General features: G+C 45.2%; 1 protein-coding gene across 3 annotated transcripts in view; it reads left to right on the top strand.

Moving 5' to 3' along the window:
* The window catches only part of LOC115140714 (BMP-2-inducible protein kinase), a 99869-nt gene that overhangs the window by 29794 nt on the left and 49577 nt on the right, over positions 1-20498 (top strand). For all 3 annotated transcript variants that reach the window (XM_065026885.1, XM_065026884.1, XM_065026886.1), the window contains exon 2: positions 13084-13202. In XM_065026885.1, the coding sequence (XP_064882957.1) occupies positions 13084-13202 (119 nt within the window). The remainder of the gene's footprint in view (positions 1-13083; positions 13203-20498) is intronic.

Below are 20498 nucleotides of genomic sequence, written 5' to 3'. Positions count from 1 at the left end.
GCCTGGAAAGTTCCAGAGAGAATGACAAGTCAGCTCCAAGCTCTGTTAGGGGGGGAGATATACGCTCCTGGTGCAGAATCTCTCAACTGCACACCAAAAGCAAGCTATTCTCTATTTTTAGACCGACAACCTAGTACGCAGATACATTTTGTGAACATCGTAATGGTGTAACTTTGGTAGCGATTTTTAATTTTTTTTAAGCTGTGTTCTTAACATATACTTACTAGCCTCAAGTGAAGTGGGTTACAGAGGAGAGCCTTGATGTTAGTGAGTGGGAAATAAATATCCACATCCGCACATGAAGGAGAGCGTGTGTGTGTGTGACAGAAGTGAATACAATCCATTACAAAGTGAAAGCTTAGTAATACACAGTAAACAGTGTACTGAGTAGGCTCGGGCAGTATCCAGATTGTCATACCGACCTTGTGCCGTCCTGGGATATTTGATTAATACTGGCACTGAACACAAGGGGAGCTATTTTCAAACTCCAATGAGCTTCTGTTATCTGAAGGTTAGCAATGCTAACAAGTACATGTACTATCCCATAGAAAATGCTAGCTAAATGCTAACGAGCGCATTGCTAACATTTTATACAGTCTCAGACACACCATGTCTGCAGGACAGACATTTTATGCTCATAAAGTTATACAAGTAACACAAAAAATGCTACTCACAGTTTGCAGTACGCCCAAAACAATTATTAGACAGCAAGGCTCTTGATCCAGGAGGGTATTTTCTGTTCTCTACCAAGAGAAGCTTGATTTAGCAAGAAGCTAACCTGTTAGCTAGATAACTACCTACTAAATTAGCAAACCAAATGCACAAATGCAGAGCATTTATCACATTTTAGACAGTTAACTCAATAGTTAGAGCTGGCAAACATTTAGATTACGTGCTTGGGGGGAGTAATGGGGGAGGGTGGGGTAGTGATGAATGGGGTAATACTAGGTTAGTATTGGGGGAGGAGGGGGAGTACTGGGGTAGTGATGAATGGGGTAATACTAGGTTAGTGTTGGGGGTGATGAATGGGGGTGATGAATGGGGGGGTGATGAATGGGGGAGTGTTGAATGGGGTAAATGGGGAGTGTTGAATGGGGTTAGTTTTTTGGGGGAGGGGAGGAGGGAGGGGGTGATGAATGGGGGGTGATGAATGGGGAGTACTGGGGGAGGGATGTAAGGGTGGGATAACGTTTTACAGGTTGGGGCCTCTGTTCTCTGATGAACCCTGAGAGAGGGAGGGGTCGTCTGTTCTCTGAAGAACCCTGAGAGAGGGAGGGGTCGTCTGTTCTCTGAAGAACCCTGAGAGAGGGAGGGGTCGTCTGTTCTCTGAAGAACCCTGAGAGGGGAGGGGTCGTCTGTTCTCTGAAGAACCCTGTTCTCTGAGGGGGGGAGGGGTTGTCTGTTCTCTGAAGAACCCTGAGAGGGGGGAGGGGTCGTCTGTTCTCTGATGAACCCTGAGAGGGGGAGGGGTCGTCTGTTCTCTGAAGAACCCTGAGAGGGGAGGGGTCGTCTGTTCTCTGAAGAACCCTGAGAGGGGGAGGGGTCGTCTGTTCTCTGAAGAACCCTGAGAGGGGGAGGGGTCGTCTGTTCTCTGAAGAACCCTGAGAGGGGGAGGGGTCGTCTGTTCTCTGAAGAACCCTGAGAGGGGGAGGGGTCGTCTGTTCTCTGAAGAACCCTGAGAGGGGGAGGGGTCGTCTGTTCTCTGAAGAACCCTGAGAGGGGAGAACTCCATAATAACAGAAAACACTATGTCATCATCAATGACATCATGCATCAGATGGATGAAACTATCTGCTTCATGCCTGAACAGAACCACACACACACCATCTGTGTTTGTCCCTTTTTATGAAGCCAATCCTCCTGTCCCCCCATCTTCCTTATTGGGTTTCTCTTTTCTACTCCTCCTCTTGCTTTGGCAGCCCTGACAGTCTATTGGAAAAGTAATCCAGTTGGTTGAATTCTGTTACACCTTCTGTGTGGGTGTTGTGAAGTAGGCCTGTCATTACTGGGGAATTTTCCCCATCTGTGCTCTAGATTCAGGGACCATGACCTCGTCCGACCTCCACTAAAGCCCAGGCTTCAGCACCAGGACCTCGCCCGGCCTCCACTAAAGCCCAGGCTTCAGCACCAGGACCTCGCCCGGCCTCCACTAAAGCCTAGGCTTCAGCACCAGGACCTCGCCCGGCCTCCACTAAAGCCCAGGCTTCAGCACCAGGACCTCGCCCGGCCTCCACTAAAGCCCAGGCTTCAGCACCAGGACCTCGCCCGGCCTCCACTAAAGCCCAGGCTTCAGCACCTCGCCCGGCCTCCACTAAAGCCCAGGCTTCAGCACCTCGCCCGGCCTCCACTAAAGCCCAGGCTTCAGCACCTCGCCCGGCCTCCACTAAAGCCCAGGCTTCAGCACCTCGCCCGGCCTCCACTAAAGCCCAGGCTTCAGCACCTCGCCCGGCCTCCACTAAAGCCCAGGCTTCAGCACCAGGACCTCGCCCGGCCTCCACTAAAGCCCAGGCTTCAGCACCAGGACCTCGCCCGGCCTCCACTAAAGCCCAGGCTTCAGCACCAGGACCTCGCCCGGCCTCCACTAAAGCCCAGGCTTCAGCACTCCCTAAAGCCCAGGCTTCAGCACCTCGCCCGGCCTCCACTAAAGCCCAGGCTTCAGCACCTCGCCCGGCCTCCACTAAAGCCCATGCTTCAGCACCTCGCCCGGCCTCCACTAAAGCCCAGGCTTCAGCACCACTAAAGCCCAGGCTTCAGCACTCGCCCGGCCTCCACTAAAGCCCAGGCTTCAGCACCTCGCAAAGCCCAGGCTTCAGCACCTCGCCCGGCCTCCACTAAAGCCCAGGCTTCAGCACCAGGACCTCGCCCGGCCTCCACTAAAGCCCAGGCTTCAGCACCAGGACCTCGCCCGGCCTCCACTAAAGCCCAGGCTTCAGCACCAGGACCTCGCCCGGCCTCCACTAAAGCCCAGGCTTCACTAAAGCCCAGGCTTCAGCACCTCGCCCGGCCTCCACTAAAGCCCAGGCTTCAGCACCTCGCCCGGCCTCCACTAAAGCCCATGCTTCAGCACCTCGCCCGGCCTCCACTAAAGCCCAGGCTTCAGCACCTCGCCCGGCCTCCACTAAAGCCCAGGCTTCAGCACCTCGCCCCGCGTCCACTAAAGCCCAGGCTTCAGCACCTCGCCCGGCCTCCACTAAAGCCCAGGCTTCAGCACCTCGCCCAGGCTTCAGCACCAGGACCTCGCCCGGCCTCCACTAAAGCCCAGGCTTCAACGTCAGCTCCCCTCCTTTTCTTTTCTTTCCTCTGGGCTTGACACACACACACACACACACACACACACACACACACACACACACACACACACACACAGCTGGCCAAGGTAGAAGAGATTTTGTTTTGTCGAACAACTGAGAAGGTCACGTCTGGTGTTAAAAGAACTTTCTTCTTAAAAATGCATGAAGGAATAAAATGATTCTCCTCTCCCTTCACTCTGCTGCTGATTATTTTAGAGGGCACTTTGCCTTGAACATGATTACATTGTTAATCTGGGTAAGATTATACTGTGCCTTCAGAGAGTTATCATACCGCTTGATTTATTCCACTTTTTGTTCTTAGATCCTGAATTCAAAATGGATTAAATAAAAACAATTCTTCACCCATCTACACACAATACCCCATAACCACAGTGAGATTTTCGTTGTTGAAATGTTAGAAAATGTATTGAAAATGAAATACAGAAATATCTAATTTACATAACTATTCACACCCCTGAGTGAGTACATGTTAGAATCACCGTTGGCAGTGAGTACAGCTGTGTGTCTTTGCACACCTGGATTATACACATTAGTTGATTAGCAATGATAAACATGTTCAAGTATTGCAATAGATTTTCAAGCCAATTTAAGTCAAACTGTATCTACTCGTGAATATTCAATGTTGTCTTGGTAAGCAACTCCAGTGTATATTTTTTTTGGCCTTGTGGTTTTGGTTATTGTCCTTCTGAAAGGTGCATTTGTCTCTCAGTGTCTGTTGGAAAGCAGACTGAACCTGGCTTTCCTCTAGGATTTTGCTGTGCTTAGTTCTATTCAGTTTAACTTTTATCCTAAAAAACTCCCTAGTCCTTGCCTTTGACAAGCATATCCATAACATGATGCAGCCACCACATGCAGTATTTTTACTTTAGTGCCTTACTGTTAACAGGATGCATGTTTTGGTATATTTTTATTCTGTACAGGCTTCCTTCTTTTCACTGTAATTTAGGTTAGTATTGTGGAGTATCTAGAATGTTGTTGATCCATCCTCAGTTTTCTCATATCACAGCCATTGAACTCTGCATTTTAAAGTCACCACTGGCCTCATGGTGAAATTCCTGAACAGTTTCCTTCCTCTCCGGCAACTAAGCTAGGAAGGAGGCCTGTATCTTTGTAGTGACTGGCTGTATTGATACACCATTCAAAATGTAATTAATGTAATTAATTAAAAGTAATGTATCTACCAATAGGTGCTCTTCTTTGCAAAGCTTTCATCAAGGCAAAGGGTGGCTGCTTTGAAGAATCTAAAATCTATTTTGAGTCTAAAAAAACTTTTTTTTTTGCTAACTACATAATTCCATATGTGTTTCATAGTTTTGATATCTTAATTATTATTATACAATGTAAAAAAAAACTTGAATGAGTAGCTGTGTCCAAACTTTTGACTGGTACTGTATATTTAGGAGCTACCGAATGTCATTTTTTTGGGTGAATTTGGACATCTACAAGCTAATGTGAACGAGAAACATTGTGTAAATAAACAACGCATGCTAGTCTGAAGGAAGAACAGTACTGGCTCTGGAGCAGCATGAGTACATGTTGTGTCTGTGTGGAGTCTGGAGTCGCTAGGGCGACGGGCCTGCATGCTCTGCTTAAAAAAAAGATGGGGGAGGAGCAGACAGAACAGCGGAGAGAAAAAAATGCAAGAAAATCAGAAGATTGCAGGGCTTTGACTTATCAAACACGACGGAAACCTAACACACTATGATTCCCCGTCACTTTATTAAGTCAACCACTTATTTAAATAACTAGAAAATTAAACGTCCTTTTTTTTTTTTCACCGGAAAAAATAAGAAACTCATAAGAAATATCTTGCCGTTCTAAAATGATTCTTATTGTAATTTCTGCTCTGCATCAGACTCATTTTGTTCTACAGTTGCACTTCTCCGCCTAATTTGTGAAGGGGCATTTTATCAGCAGTCAGCGCTCTGACTAATGTGTAGCTCATTTTCTCTGGTACTTTTCTTGGTGTAGCTAGCCTAGTCTTTTTAGGTAAAATGCAAGAGGAACTTTAAGCAAAACATTAGGAAATGATGGCCGTGCATTGCTTTTGCAATGAAGACCTTGCTTTGTCATTGTAAGATAATTTAATACCAGCCTAATACAGTTGCTCTTCTGTTGTCATCTGATGAAATTAAGATGATTTCTGCTGACTGTGTTGCACAAATGTATTTTTTGAGAAATAAAAATATAGTTGCATGTCAATGATCACTCTATTAAAGCAAAAAAACAACTCAATTTTCAAAATAAAATGTGACCCCCTGTACACAGCTTCTCCCGTTGTGCTATTTACAAACTAACGTGACTGGCCCAACTGTTCTGGGGAACTATGGGAAGCTTGATAATGTGACTGGCTCAACTGTTCTGGGGAACTATGGGAAGCTTGATAATGTGACTGGCTCAACTGTTCTGGGGAACTATGGGAAGCTTGATAATGTGACTGGCTCAACTGTTCTGGGGAACTATGGGAAGCTTGATAATGTGACTGGCTCAACTGTTCTGGGGAACTATGGGAAGCTTCATAATGTGACTGGCTCAACTGTTCTGGGGAACTTTGGGAAGCTTCATAACGTGACTGGCTCAACTGTTCTGGGGAACTTTGGGAAGCTTCATAACGTGACTGGCTCAACTGTTCTGGGGAACTATGGGAAGCTTGATAATGTGACTGGCTCAACTGTTCTGGGGAACTATGGGAAGCTTTCTGGGGAACTAACGTGACTGGCTCAACTGTTCTGGGGAACTTTGGGAAGCTTCATAACGTGACTGGCTCAACTGTTCTGGGGAACTATGGGAAGCTTCATAACGTGACTGGCTCAACTGTTCTGGGGAACTATGGGAAGCTTGATAATGTGACTGGCTCAACTGTTCTGGGGAACTATGGGAAGCTTGATAACGTGACTGGCTCAACTGTTCTGGGGAACTTTGGGAAGCTTCATAACGTGACCGATGAAATGAACGTGATGTGCTTTACTTCCTGATGTATTGCACAAGTTGAATGCAGGTTACTTAAAAAGTAGCTACAAACACTTAAAATGTTATTCAACGGTATTAAAAAAACAAAACATCTCGTGGCTATTTCCAAATACCCTTGTATACGGTATACTGCCCAAGCCTAGTAGCCGGGACCAATCTCCTGTACAGAGGCTTCCTTTTGTCCAGACACACACACACACACACACGCAAATTGGTACGCAGGGTACAAAGCCCCCTAAGAAATCATCCGTCCTGAGGCACTCTGGGAGAATAATGGAGTCTATAGCCGCTGCACTTCCGTGGCTGGCATGGCAGAGTGTGTGAACTAAAGCAACAGAGCTTTGATTTTAGTGAGAACCTGATCTGGAACCATATGGCTCCCGTCAGAGAGGGAGAGAGCGGCAGGCTCAGTAGAGAGAGCGAGAGCGTTTTGGTTATTTAGTTAATTGGTTATTTTCCTCGCTGTCAGAATTTGCAAATAATAGTCCTCTGTCCTTTTTTCTTTCTTTTCAATACTCCCTGATTGACTAGCTTTCCTTTTCAGTGATTATTAGTGAGCTGGACATGGTCAATACACTGTGTGAATGTAGGTCCATTTATCATTCTACAGTTTTAATTTGGTTTGAGTCATTTTAAAGTATGTTGAGTTTGTCTCCCTGTCCTCCCCCCATAACACAAAAATATGTGACCCGTTTCAGGAAACTAGGCCTATGTCGCAGGCCACTACTTCACAGGAGACGAGAAACGCAAACTTTCTCTTTTTTTCTAATCAATCCTCAGGTTGTTTTTAAAATATATAATCGATAATAGATCAACCTAAACTGTATTTTTCAGTAGGAGAGGGAAAGGCAATGGCTGCCCAAACTCTGTTGCGCGAGCAGCAAAACTCATGCGAACACCTGACGCAATGTTATCTTTCTGGCTCATTTTTCAAATTAAAAGCCTGAAACTATGTCTGAAGACTGTTGACACCTTGAGGATGCCTTTAGGAAAAGGAATCTGGTTGATATCCCTTTAAATGGAGCAAAGGGAGGCTATGGAACATGGAGTTTTCAAAATAGAAGCCACTTCCTGGTTTGATTTTCCTCAGGGTTTCGCCTGCAGTATCATTTCTGTTATACTCACAGACAATATTTTGACAGTTTTGGAAACTTTAGAGTGTTTTCTATCCAATACTAAAGTACTATGCATATATTTGCAACTGAGACTGAGGAGCTGGCCGTTTTACTCTGGGCACCTTTTCATCCAAGCTTCTCAATACTGCCCCTGCAGCCATAAGTTAACTACCTGCAGATTCATGCAGGGTAGTAACGTCATGTGTTGGGATTATGGTTAATTGTTTAGCTAGCTAGCTAGCTACATGTCTTAACAAAAGACTCCACTATGGAAGTAACTATTTCGGGTGCATTCGTAAATTCAGTCTCTGCTCCGATTTCAGAGCAGTCTCGTCTGAGTGTGACGGAGCGAAATATAACTGATGAATTTACGAACGCTCAACACCTGTTGAATATGGTCGGTGTCAGTAAACGTCGGCCAAAAAAGAGTCATTAAATTGTTGCCAGCAGCACAGTTAGTCACCAACACAGCACAGTTAGTCACCAACACAGCACAGTTAGTCACCACACTACTGGGGTGAGTAAAATGGTCAGAGTGAGGTGTTCTCTCATTGGTGTCTGGAAGTAGTGGAGGTTAAAGCTGAAGAGGGTGTAGACAAAGAAGAGCTCTCCAGTAGGTACCAACAAATATTCAAAGGCCATTTTTTCATAAGTGAGGTTACAAGTTTATCAACTTTCAAAGCAGAATTACTTTCCCATTGTTCCTCAACTGTAGTGTATGATATATCATTTTCTAGCTCTGTGTCTCTGCTTTTGTAAAAAAAATTTTTTAAATAAAAATATATATATTAAAAAATCCAAAGTTGCTTCATAAGACTGAAATCAAGGTGGTTGGTCAACATATTATATACAGTGTTTACCATATATGTATTGCTCTCTCTCACTCTATAACTCGTTGTATTCAGGACGGAAAGTTAATTTCTTTGGATGTATGTTTTTGAATATTTTGTATTCTGTACTGACTTCCTTCTTGACTGGGTGGTGTAATTAATAACTTCACCATGCTCAAAGGGATATTCAATATCTGCTTTAAAAAAAAAAACACATCTACTTTGCGAGGCATTGGAAAACCTCCCTGGTCATTGTGGTTGAATCTGTATTCACTACTCGACTGATGGACCTTACAATTATCTGTATGTGTGGGGTACATGGATGAGGTAGTCATTAAAACATATTTTTTTAAACACTTATTGCACCCAGAGTGAGTCCATGTGCTTAACAAGTCTGTTTTACTCCTGGACTTTATTTAGGTTTGCCATAACAAAGGGGTTGAATACTTATTGACTCAAGACATTTCAGCGTTTCATTTTTTATTAATTTGTAAAAACAAAATTCAACTTTAACATTATGGGGTAGTGTGTGTGTGTGTGTGTAGACCAGTGACACATCTCAATTGAATCAGTTTTAAATTCAGTCTGTAACACAAGATGTGTAAGTGAAGGAGTGTGAACACTTTCTGAAGGCACTGTAGTGCACTACTTTGGACCAGAGCCGTATGGGTCTCGTTTAAAAGCAGTTCACCTCATAGGATGGCGTTTGAGACACAACAGGTTGTTTTTGAGAAACCCTTAGGCCCAGTTGGTTATAATAGGATGCGCCAGCAGAGCAAAGCAGTACAAAATGAACAAAACAAAAAATCTAGGCCAACAAACCGGTTTGGTTTCTGCTGACTGACTGTTGTTGGTAGTAAAGTACAGATTCTTTCCTTTTAAGGTGCCTTTCTTTTTTACGGTGCCTTTCCCTTTTAATAACTTCTTGGGGATAGGGGGCAGAATTTTCACTTTTGGATAAATAGCTTGCCCAATTTCAACTTCCTGCTACTCATGCCAAGAATATAAGATATGCATATTATTTATAGATTTGATAAGAAAACACTGAAGTTTCTAAAACTGTTTGAATCATGTCTGTGAGTATAACATAACTTATGTAGCAGGCAAAACCCTGAGGACTAACTGTTCAGATTTCCCCCCCCTCTCTCTCTGTTGAATATATAGTCTTTACCATTGGATATTTAATAGGAACCCATTTTCAGTTCCTACCGCTTCCACACGATGTCACCAGTCTTTGGAATATGGTTGAAGTTATTTCTTTGTTTATTGAGGAAGTAGGCCAACTCGGAACTGGGGACACATTTGTGAGTTGCGCAAGACGTGAACAGCAGTGCTAGTTTGGTTTCGTTCCTGTATTGAATACAGATTGCCCCGTCTACAATTTGATCGATTATTAACGTTTAAAAATACCTAACGTTGTATTACAAAAGTAGTTTGAAATATTTTTGAAAAGTTTATAGGCAACTTTTGTAATATTTTGTAGTGACGTGTTTTGGTAAGCTGTTTTTTTCTGGATCAAACGAGCTTTATAAATGGACATTTTGGATATATATGGACGGAATTAATCAAACAAAAGGACCAATTGTGATGTTTATGGGACATATTGGAGTGCCAACAACAGAAGCTCGTCAAAGGTAATGCATGTTTTATATTTAATTTCAGCATTTTGTGTAGCGCCTGCTATGCTAGCTCCTTTGTTTACTGCTGGTGCAGATGGGTACAGGCTATCAGATAATAGCTTCTTATGCTTTCGCCAAAAAGCATTTTTTAAATCTGATATGTTGGCTGGATTCACAACGAGTGTAGCTTTAATTGAGTCTTACATGTGTGATTTAATGAAAGTTTGAATTTTATAGCTTTTTATTTGAGTCTGGCGCTCTGCATTTCCCCTGGCAATTGGCCAGTTGAGACGCTAGCGTCTCCCCTATCCATATTAAGGTGCCTTTCTCTTATATTAAGGTGCCTTTCTCTTTTTAAGGTGCCTTTCTCTTTTTAAGGTGCCTTTCCTTTAACGATTATTTAGTGCTTTGGTTACTGCATGTGAAACGAGGCCTCAGTACTGTAACTGAAGAAGGTCACCCAGGGTTTTGTGGAACGAGCTCCATTATCCAAATAATCATGTCATACAGGGACGAACAATGAAGCTGCTCATAAAAACACTAGTTATCTTTACCCCAATACATCCTCTCTGTTCATATTCAGAACAGGCAGTGACCACGAGATAGGGTACGTACTGACTGGGAGTTCAGTCAAGATTTGATTTAGTTTTGCTCTCGGGTTTCAACTGCGTGTTTTTTGTTGTTGAGTTCTCACTCGGCACAGCTTGAGTTGAAGAGGGCTGGTTAACGTTTGATTGCAATGGTCAGATTCCCAGATTGCACTTTTGTATTGGACTGCAATGCATCTATAGTCAGAAACAAGAACAGTTTCCCAACACTGAAAATGATAAGTCTGGCTGTGTTTAACGTTAAGTCCATTTTTTTAAAATTTCACTTCGGCTAACTCAATTCACTTTAATTAAGGTTGTTCCTTCCTGCCTGCTTTAAACCCTGACATACTTTGTTGTCATGATGATGAGGTTAACCTGCTCTGTTGTTGTGGTGATCACGTTAACCTGCTCTGTTGTCATGGTGATTCGCCTATCCAGAGGGCATGTGAGGTGTCTGGCTTCTCCTCTAATGTATTAACTGCTGTTCTGTGTGGTGCTCTGGGTACCTGATAACACGGTGGGGGGGTGTGGCTCATCCCCCCCTGAGCAGACTGTAATGAGTCGGTGGTGATTCCCCCTGAGCAGACTGTAATGAGTCGGTGGTGATTCCCCCTGAGCAGACTGTAATGAGTCGGTGGTGATTCCCCCTGAGCAGACTGTAATGAGTCGGTGGTGATTCTCCCTGAGCAGACTGTAATGAGTCGGTGGTGATTCCCCCTGAGCAGACTGTAATGAGTCGGTGGTGATTCCCCTGAGCAGACTGTAATGAGTCGGTGGTGATTCCCCTGAGCAGACTGTAATGAGTCGGTGGTGATTCCCCCTGAGCAGACTGTAATGAGTCGGTGGTGATTCCCCCTGAGCAGACTGTAATGAGTCGGTGGTGATTCCCCCTGAGCAGACTGTAATGAGTCGGTGGTGATTCCCCCTGAGCAGACTGTAATGAGTCGGTGGTGATTCCCCCTGAGCAGACTGTAATGAGTCGGTGGTGATTCTCCCTGAGCAGACTGTAATGAGTCGGTGGTGGTTCCCCCTGAGCAGACTGTAATGAGTCGGTGGTGATTCCCCTGAGCAGACTGTAATGAGTCGGTGGTGATTCCCCTGAGCAGACTGTAATGAGTCGGTGGTGATTCCCTGAGCAGACTGTAATGAGTCGGTGGTGATTCTCCCTGAGCAGACTGTAATGAGTCGGTGGTGATTCCCCCTGAGCAGACTGTAATGAGTCGGTGGTGATTCCCCCTGAGCAGACTAATGAGTCGGTGGTGATTCCCCCTGAGCAGACTAATGAGTCGGTGGTGATTCCCCCTGAGCAGACTAATGAGTCGGTGGTGATTCCCCCTGAGCAGACTAATGAGTCGGTGGTGATTCCCCCTGAGCAGACTAATGAGTCGGTGGTGATTCTCCCTGAGCAGACTGTAATGAGTCGGTGGTGATTCCCCCTGAGCAGACTAATGAGTCGGTGGCAGGGCTCTACTGCCCTGTCACAGGAATGACAAAATCCCATAGTACTATTCCTGATAGTACTATCTAGAATAGTACTATCAGTGTACACACGCGTACTTGCCTCCTACTGTGGTCATTCCGTCTCCCCTATGAATCACATCTGCACGAACCCAGTCTTCACTGAGTCATCCATACATCAATTGTCTTAAATCATTTATTTATTACTAAGTGATTCACAGAAATGCATAAACAAAGTAAATATGGTTACAAGGACTGATAGGAGAATGTGCCCCTAGTGGGCTAAACCGGTATGGCGGCTTGGTGGGCAAAACGGGGCGTGGGGGTCAGCTGAGAAGTCACCACAGAGTTAATAATTATAACAATTTAAATACTAATCCTTTACACATGAACTCTCACTCATTCGGGAGCAATTGCAATCTATATATATTTGTGGTTAGAGTGGATTGTTCAGAGTAACATTCCTTCATGTCGTTATAGAATAGATGTTTCGGCGGTTGTCGTTCTTCGCGTTCAATGATACCGAATTCCTAGCTGCAGACTAGCGGTCCTCTGATTTAGTTAACTCCAATTCCCTTTGAGTTTTCCTTCATTAAACAGTCCAAAATCACATTGTAAAATTGTGTAAACAGTGTCATACTCACTCATTCATCTTATACAACAATTAGATGTAAACGTCATATCTGAGGCTATTATATAAACAGCGTTATGGTAATGTGGCCTCACCGTCTCCCATGAGCTTCCCAAGTTGTGACAAACGGACCAGTTCGTAGCTGGATTCTTCACCGATCTTTTATACCTTTTCCCGGAACATGAAATTTGTTAGGACCTTGAGTTCTGTGAGGTGGAAGAAATTCCTTTGTTCTCTATGAAACTTCACTCTGTCTCTTATACTGTGGCCATGAGGAGATCCTCAGGAATTTTACGACCTCTCTCTGACCACAGCAGCCTAGTTGAAGGAGGAAAGGGGGAGGCAGGGAGAGGGGGATGGGGCTTGCTGTACCCAAACAGGACAACGTCATGACAGTAGGGTACGTCTTTCTCCTGGCGATGCAACAGGTCTTTTGAAGCCTCCTGCTCGGTCCACTAATGAGAGAGACGCACCCAGGAGCATGTGGACTGTGTGTGTGTGTGTGTGTACTCAACATGTGTATGATGCTAACTGTTCTCCTTCTGGCTCCTCTCTCCAGGCGGTTTCTCTGTGGTGTTCCTGGCCCGGACACACAGTGGCATGCGCTGCGCTCTCAAGAGGATGTACGTCAACAACGTCCCTGACCTCAACATCTACAAGAGAGAGATCACTATTATGGTGGGCATATAGAGTGTGAGAGACTGTGTGTGTGTTTGCACCTTAACACGATTACTTGACTTACGTCTGTGACGGCCATTTGAATTTTGGATGACGGTTATTGGCCAGCCAAATCAATTTTTTTTAATTTTAATGTCCTTTAAAAAAATTTTTTTTTACATCAGCAGATGTCACAAAGTGTTTATACAGAAACCCAGACTAAAACCCACAAAGGATTGTGGTCACCGTAATAACCGTTACATGCACATTTTCTCCGCTCCTGACTGCATGTGCTGCCACAGAAATATAATGAATAAAACAGGCGGTACCCATTCCAGTCAATGATGGCATAATGGGTCAGACTGGCGGACATCGTGAGTGTACCAATGGGAGCAAAGCAGGAAGTAAACGCCAGAAGTGTACCCATCAGTATGTGCTGTGATTTATTTATAAAAAAAAAATAAAAAAAAGTGTATTCAAGTGAATGGACATTACAGGGACACATCCGTTTAAAAAAAAATAAAAAAATGTTTTTAACTTTTATTTGATTAGGCAAGTCTTAAGAACAAATACTTATTTACAATGACGGCCTAGGAACAGTAACCCGGACGACGCTGGCCCAATTGTGGCGCCGCCCTATGGGACTCCCAATCACGGCCGGATATGATTCAGCCTGGATTTGAACCAGGGACTGTAGTGTAGCCTCTTGCACTGTGATGCAGTGCCTCAGACCTCTGCGCCACTCTTGAGCCCAGTTAAAGGTAGACTCAGAGAAATTACGGCACAAAATAATAATAATAATAATAATAATAGATAATCGATTTCTTCTACAACAATGCTAGGCTCGATTTCTCCGCTGTTTTTGTCCCCGTATCTACCACACTCTTAACGGCGTGAAGCGAACACTTGCAGATACGTGTGTGAGAGCGAAGTCTTGTATCTCACTCATCTCAATAGCTGCGTTCCGGCTCGTGGCAACGTCATTTCGCTGAGTCTACCTTTGTTTTTTTCCCACATTTGAATGAACATTCTACTTTAGCGTGGAACCTTGCTTGTTTCGGCAAAGGAGCAACAACGTTTCATTCTCGTTAAGTTTGTTCGTGCAGAAAGGGACTCAACCACTTGAATGCCATCAGCTGTTCGTTCCACAATTTATATATATTTTTTTAAACGGTTTACATTTTATTTTAATGATGGTGTTCGTCCGTAACCGTTGGTAATACAGTAATTGTGACAGCCCTAGCTTAAATTTGTCTTTAATGTTTTACGCCATCCAGAAAATCCACTTGTTATTTGAACTGAATTACCTCTAAGAGAGTAGACGAACATGTTTTTTTCCCCCCTGTCTAACTCAATAGCTAATTGTTTTCGATAACACCACCGTTCAAAAGTTTGGGGTCACTTAGAAATGTCCTTGTTTTTAAAAGAAAAGCCTTTTTTTTCTCAAATGTCCATAAACAAAGACCTTTCTTCTGAAACTTGTCATTCTATTCTTCTTCTGAGAAATGACGGTGCTTTCATGCGAGAAATTGCCAAGAAACACAAGATCTCATGTAACGCTGTGTACTACTCCCTTCACAGAACAGAGCAAACTGGCCCTAACCAGAATAGAAAGAGTGGGAGGCCCCGGTGCACAACTGAGCAAGAGGACAAGTACATTAGTGTGTAGTTTGAGAAACAGACGCCTCACTAGTCCTCAACTGGCAGCTTCATCTCAATGTCAACAGTGAAGATGCGACTCCGGGATGCTGGCTTTCTTGGTAGAGTTGCAAAGAAAAAGCCATATCTCAGACTGGCCAATATCTCAGACTGGCCAATAAAAAGAAAAGAATAAGATGGGCAAAAGAACAGAGACTGGACAGAGGAAGACAAAAAAAAAAAAGTGTTATGGACAGACGAATCTAAGTTTGAGGTGTTCGGATCACAAAGAAGAACATTTTGTGAGATGAAGAAAAGATGCAGGAGTGCTTGACGCCGTCTGTCAAGCATGGTGGAGGCAATGTGATGGTCTGGGGGTGCTTTGGTGGCGGTAACGTGGGAGATTTGTACAGGGTAGAAGGGATCTTGAAGAAGGAAGGCTATCACTCCATTTTGCAACGCCATGCCATACCCTGTGGATAATGCTTAATTAGAGCCAATTTCCTCCTACAACTGGACAATGACCCAAAGCACAGCTCCAAACTAGGCAATAACTATTTGGGGAAGAAGCAGTCAGCTAGTATTCTGTCTGTGCTGGCCACTCCATTATAGTCTCAGGTTGTCAACTCTATTGAGTTGTTGTGGGAGCAGCTTGACCATATGGTACACAGGAGGTGCCCATCAAGCCAATCCAACTTGTGGGAGGTGCTTCAGGAAGCATGGGGTGTAACGGTAACTACCGTAGATGTGAGGTGGCTGTGACTAACTACCGTAGATGTGAGGTGGCTGTGACTAACTACCGTAGATGTGAGGTGGCTGTAACTACCGTACATGTGAGGTGACTGACTGTAACTACCGTAGATGTGAGGTGGCTGTGACTGTAACTACCGTAGATGTGAGGTTGCTGTGACTGGAACTACCGTAGATGTGAGGTGACTGTAACTACCGTAGATGTGAGGTGACTGTAACTACCGTAGATGTGAGGTGGCTGTAACTACCGTAGATGTGAGGTGGCTGTGACTGTAACTACCGTAGATGTGAAGTGGCTGTGACTGTAACTACCGTAGATGTGAAGTGGCTGTGACTAACTACCGTAGATGTGAGGTGACTGTAACTACCGTAGATGTGAGGTGGCTGTAACTACCGTAGATGTGAGGTGGCTGTGACTGTAACTACCGTAGATGTGAGGTGGCTGTAACTACCGTAGATGTGAGGTGGCTGTAACTGTAACTGTGACTACCGTAGATGTGAGGTGGCTGTGACTGTAACTACCGTAGATGTGAGGTGGCTGTGACTGTAACTACCGTAGATGTGAAGTGGCTGTGACTGTAACTACCGTAGATGTGAGGTGGCTGTGACAGTGACTACTGTAGATGTGAGGTGACTGTGACTACCGTAGATGTGAGGTGGCGGTGACTGTGACTACCGTAGATGTGAGGTGGCTGTGACTGACTACTGTAGATGTGAGGTGACAGTGACTACTGTAGATGTGAGGTGACTGTGACTACCGTAGATGTGAGGTGGCTGTGACTGTAACTACCGTAGATGTGAGGTGGCTGTGACTGTGACTACCGTAGATGTGAGGTGACAGTGACTGTGACTACCGTAGATGTGAGGTGACAGTGACTACTGTAGATGTGAGGTGACTGTGACTACCGTAGATGTGAGGTGGCTGTAACTACCGTAGATGTGAGGTGGCTGTGACTGTGACTACCGTAGATGTGAGGTGGCTGTAACTACCGTAGATGTGAGGTGGCTGTAACTACCGTAGATGTGAGGTAACTGTAACTACCGTAGATGTGAGGTGACTGTGACTGTAACTACCGTAGATGTGAGGTAACTGTGACTGGAACTACCGTAGATGTGAGGTGGCTGTAACTACCGTAGATGTGAGGTGGCTGTAACTACCGTAGATGTGAGGTGGCTGTGACTGTAACTACCGTAGATGTGAGGTGGCTGTGACTACCGTAGATGTGAGGTAACTGTGACTGTAACTACCGTAGATGTGAGGTGACTGTGACTGTAACTACCGTAGATGTGAGGTGGCTGTGACTGTAACTACCGTAGATGTGAGGTGGCTGTAACTACCGTAGATGTGAGGTGGCTGTAACTACCGTAGATGTGAGGTGACTGTAACTACCGTAGATGTGAGGTGACTGTAACTACCGTAGATGTGAGGTGACTGTAACTACCGTAGATGTGAGTTGACTGTGACTGTAACTACCGTAGATGTGAGGTGACTGTAACTACCGTAGATGTGAGGTGACTGTAACTACCGTAGATGTGAGGTGACTGTAACTACCGTAGATGTGAGGTGGCTGTAACTACCGTAGATGTGAGGTGACTGTAACTACCGTAGATGTGAGGTGACTGTAACTACCGTAGATGTGAGGTGACTGTAACTGTAACTACCGTAGATGTGAGGTGGCTGTGACTAACTACCGTAGATGTGAGGTGACTGTGACTGTAACTACCGTAGATGTGAGGTGACTGTGACTGTAACTACCGTAGATGTGAGGTGACTGTGACTACCGTAGATGTGAGGTGACTGTGACTACCGTAGATGTGAGGTGACTGTAACTGTAACTACCGTAGATGTGAGGTGGCTGTAACTACCGTAGATGTGAAGTGGCTGTGACTGTAACTACCGTAGATGTGAGGTGGCTGTGACTGTAACTACCGTAGATGTGAGGTGGCTGTGACTGTAACTACTGTAGATGTGAGGTGACTGTGACTGTAACTACCGTAGATGTGACTGTAACTACCGTAGATGTGAGGTGGCTGTAACTACCGTAGATGTGAAGTGGCTGTGACTGTAACTACCGTAGATGTGAGGTGGCTGTGACTGTAACTACCGTAGATGTGAGGTAACTGTAAGTACCGTAGATGTGAAGTGGCTGTGACTGTAACTACCGTAGATGTAAGGTGGCTGTAACTACCGTAGATGTGAGGTGGCTGTGACTGTAACTACCGTAGATGTGAGGTGGCTGTGACTACCGTAGATGTGAGGTAACTGTGACTGTAACTACCGTAGATGTGAGGTGACTGTGACTGTAACTACCGTAGATGTGAGGTGGCTGTGACTGTAACTACCGTAGATGTGAGGTGGCTGTAACTACCGTAGATGTGAGGTGGCTGTAACTACCGTAGATGTGAGGTGACTGTAACTACCGTAGATGTGAGGTGACTGTAACTACCGTAGATGTGAGGTGACTGTAACTACCGTAGATGTGAGTTGACTGTGACTGTAACTACCGTAGATGTGAGGTGACTGTAACTACCGTAGATGTGAGGTGACTGTAACTACCGTAGATGTGAGGTGACTGTAACTACCGTAGATGTGAGGTGGCTGTAACTACCGTAGATGTGAGGTGACTGTAACTACCGTAGATGTGAGGTGACTGTAACTACCGTAGATGTGAGGTGGCTGTGGCTGTAACTACCGTAGATGTGAGGTGGCTGTGACTAACTACCGTAGATGTGAGGTGACTGTGACTGTAACTACCGTAGATGTGAGGTGACTGTGACTGTAACTACCGTAGATGTGAGGTGACTGTGACTACCGTAGATGTGAGGTGACTGTGACTACCGTAGATGTGAGGTGACTGTAACTGTAACTACCGTAGATGTGAGGTGGCTGTAACTACCGTAGATGTGAAGTGGCTGTGACTGTAACTACCGTAGATGTGAGGTGGCTGTGACTGTAACTACCGTAGATGTGAGGTGGCTGTGACTGTAACTACTGTAGATGTGAGGTGACTGTGACTGTAACTACCGTAGATGTGACTGTAACTACCGTAGATGTGAGGTGGCTGTAACTACCGTAGATGTGAAGTGGCTGTGACTGTAACTACCGTAGATGTGAGGTGGCTGTGACTGTAACTACCGTAGATGTGAGGTAACTGTAAGTACCGTAGATGTGAAGTGGCTGTGACTGTAACTACCGTAGATGTAAGGTGGCTGTAACTACCGTAGATGTGAGGTGGCTGTGACTGTAACTACCGTAGATGTGAGGTGGCTGTGACTGTAACTACCGTAGATGTGAAGTGGCTGTGACTGTAACTACCGTAGATGTGAAGTGGCTGGCTGTAACTACCGTAGATGTGAGGTGGCTGTAACTACCGTAGATGTGAGGTGGCTGTAACTACCGTAGATGTGAGGTGACTGTGACTGTAACTACCGTAGATGTGAGGTGACTGTGACTGTAACTACCGTAGATGTGAGGTGGCTGTAGCTACCGTAGATGTGAGGTGACTGTAACTACCGTAGATGTGAGGTGACTGTAACTGTAACTACCGTAGATGTGAGGTGGCTGTAACTACCGTAGATGTGAGGTGGCTGTGACTGTAACTACCGTAGATGTGAGGTGGCTGTAACTACCGTAGATGTGAGGTGGCTGTAACTACCGTAGATGTGAGGTGGCTCTGACTGTAACTACCGTAGATGTGAGGTGACTGTAACTACCGTAGATGTGAGGTGGCTGTAACTGTAACTACCGTAGATGTGAGGTGGCTGTGGCTGTAACTACCGTAGATGTGAGGTGGCTGTGACTGTAACTACCGTAGATGTGAGGTGACTGTAACTACCGTAGATGTGAGGTGACTGTAACTACCGTAGATGTGACTGTGACTACCGTAGATGTGAGGTGACTAACTGTAACTACCGTAGATGTGAGGTGGCTGTAACTACCGTAGATGTGAGGTGACTGTAACTACCGTAGATGTGACTGTAACTACCGTAGATGTGAGGTGACTGTAACTACCGTAGATGTGAGGTGGCTGTAACTACCGTAGATGTGAGGTGGCTGTGACTGTAACTACCGTAGATGTGAGGTGGCTGTAACTACCGTAGATGTGAAGTGACTGTGACTGTAACTACCGTAGATGTGAGGTGGCTGTGACTGTAACTACCGTAGATGTGAGGTGGCTGTGACTGTAACTACCGTAGATGTGGGGTGGCTGTGACTGTAACTACCGTAGATGTGAGGTGGCTGTGACTGTAACTACCGTAGATGTGGGGTGGCTGTGACTGTAACTACCGTAGATGTGAGGTGGCTGTGACTGTAACTACCGTAGATGTGAGGTGGCTGTGACTGTGACTACCGTAGATGTGAGGTGACAGTGACTACTGTAGATGTGAGGTGGCTGTAACTACCGTAGATGTGAGGTGACTGTGACTGTAGATGTGAGGTGTAAGTACTAGATAACTGTGACTGTACCCGTAGATGTGAGGTGGCTGTGACTGTAACTGTGACTACCGTAGATGTGAGGTAACTGTAACTACCGTAGATGTGAGGTGGCTGTGACTGTGACTACCGTAGATGTGAGGTGGCTGTAACTACCGTAGATGTGAGGTGACTGTAACTGTGACTACCGTAGATGTGAGGTGGCTGTGACTGTGACTACCGTAGATGTGAGGTAACTGTAACTACCGTAGATGTGAGGTGGCTGTGACTGTAACTACCGTAGATGTGAGGTGGCTGTGACTGTGACTACCGTAGATGTGAGGTAACTGTAACTACCGTAGATGTGAGGTGACTGTGACTACCGTAGATGTGAGGTGACAGTGACTACTGTAGATGTGAGGTGACAGTGACTGTGACTACCGTAGATGTGAGGTGGCTGTAACTACCGTAGATGTGAGGTGACTGTAACTGTGACTACCGTAGATGTGAGGTGG

Source organism: Oncorhynchus nerka, linkage group LG13 (genome assembly GCF_034236695.1).
Source record: "Oncorhynchus nerka isolate Pitt River linkage group LG13, Oner_Uvic_2.0, whole genome shotgun sequence".
NCBI classification, from domain to species: domain Eukaryota; kingdom Metazoa; phylum Chordata; class Actinopteri; order Salmoniformes; family Salmonidae; genus Oncorhynchus; species Oncorhynchus nerka.
The sequence above is the reverse complement of the archived record's forward strand: the minus strand, read 5'-3'. Positions and strand labels throughout refer to the sequence as shown.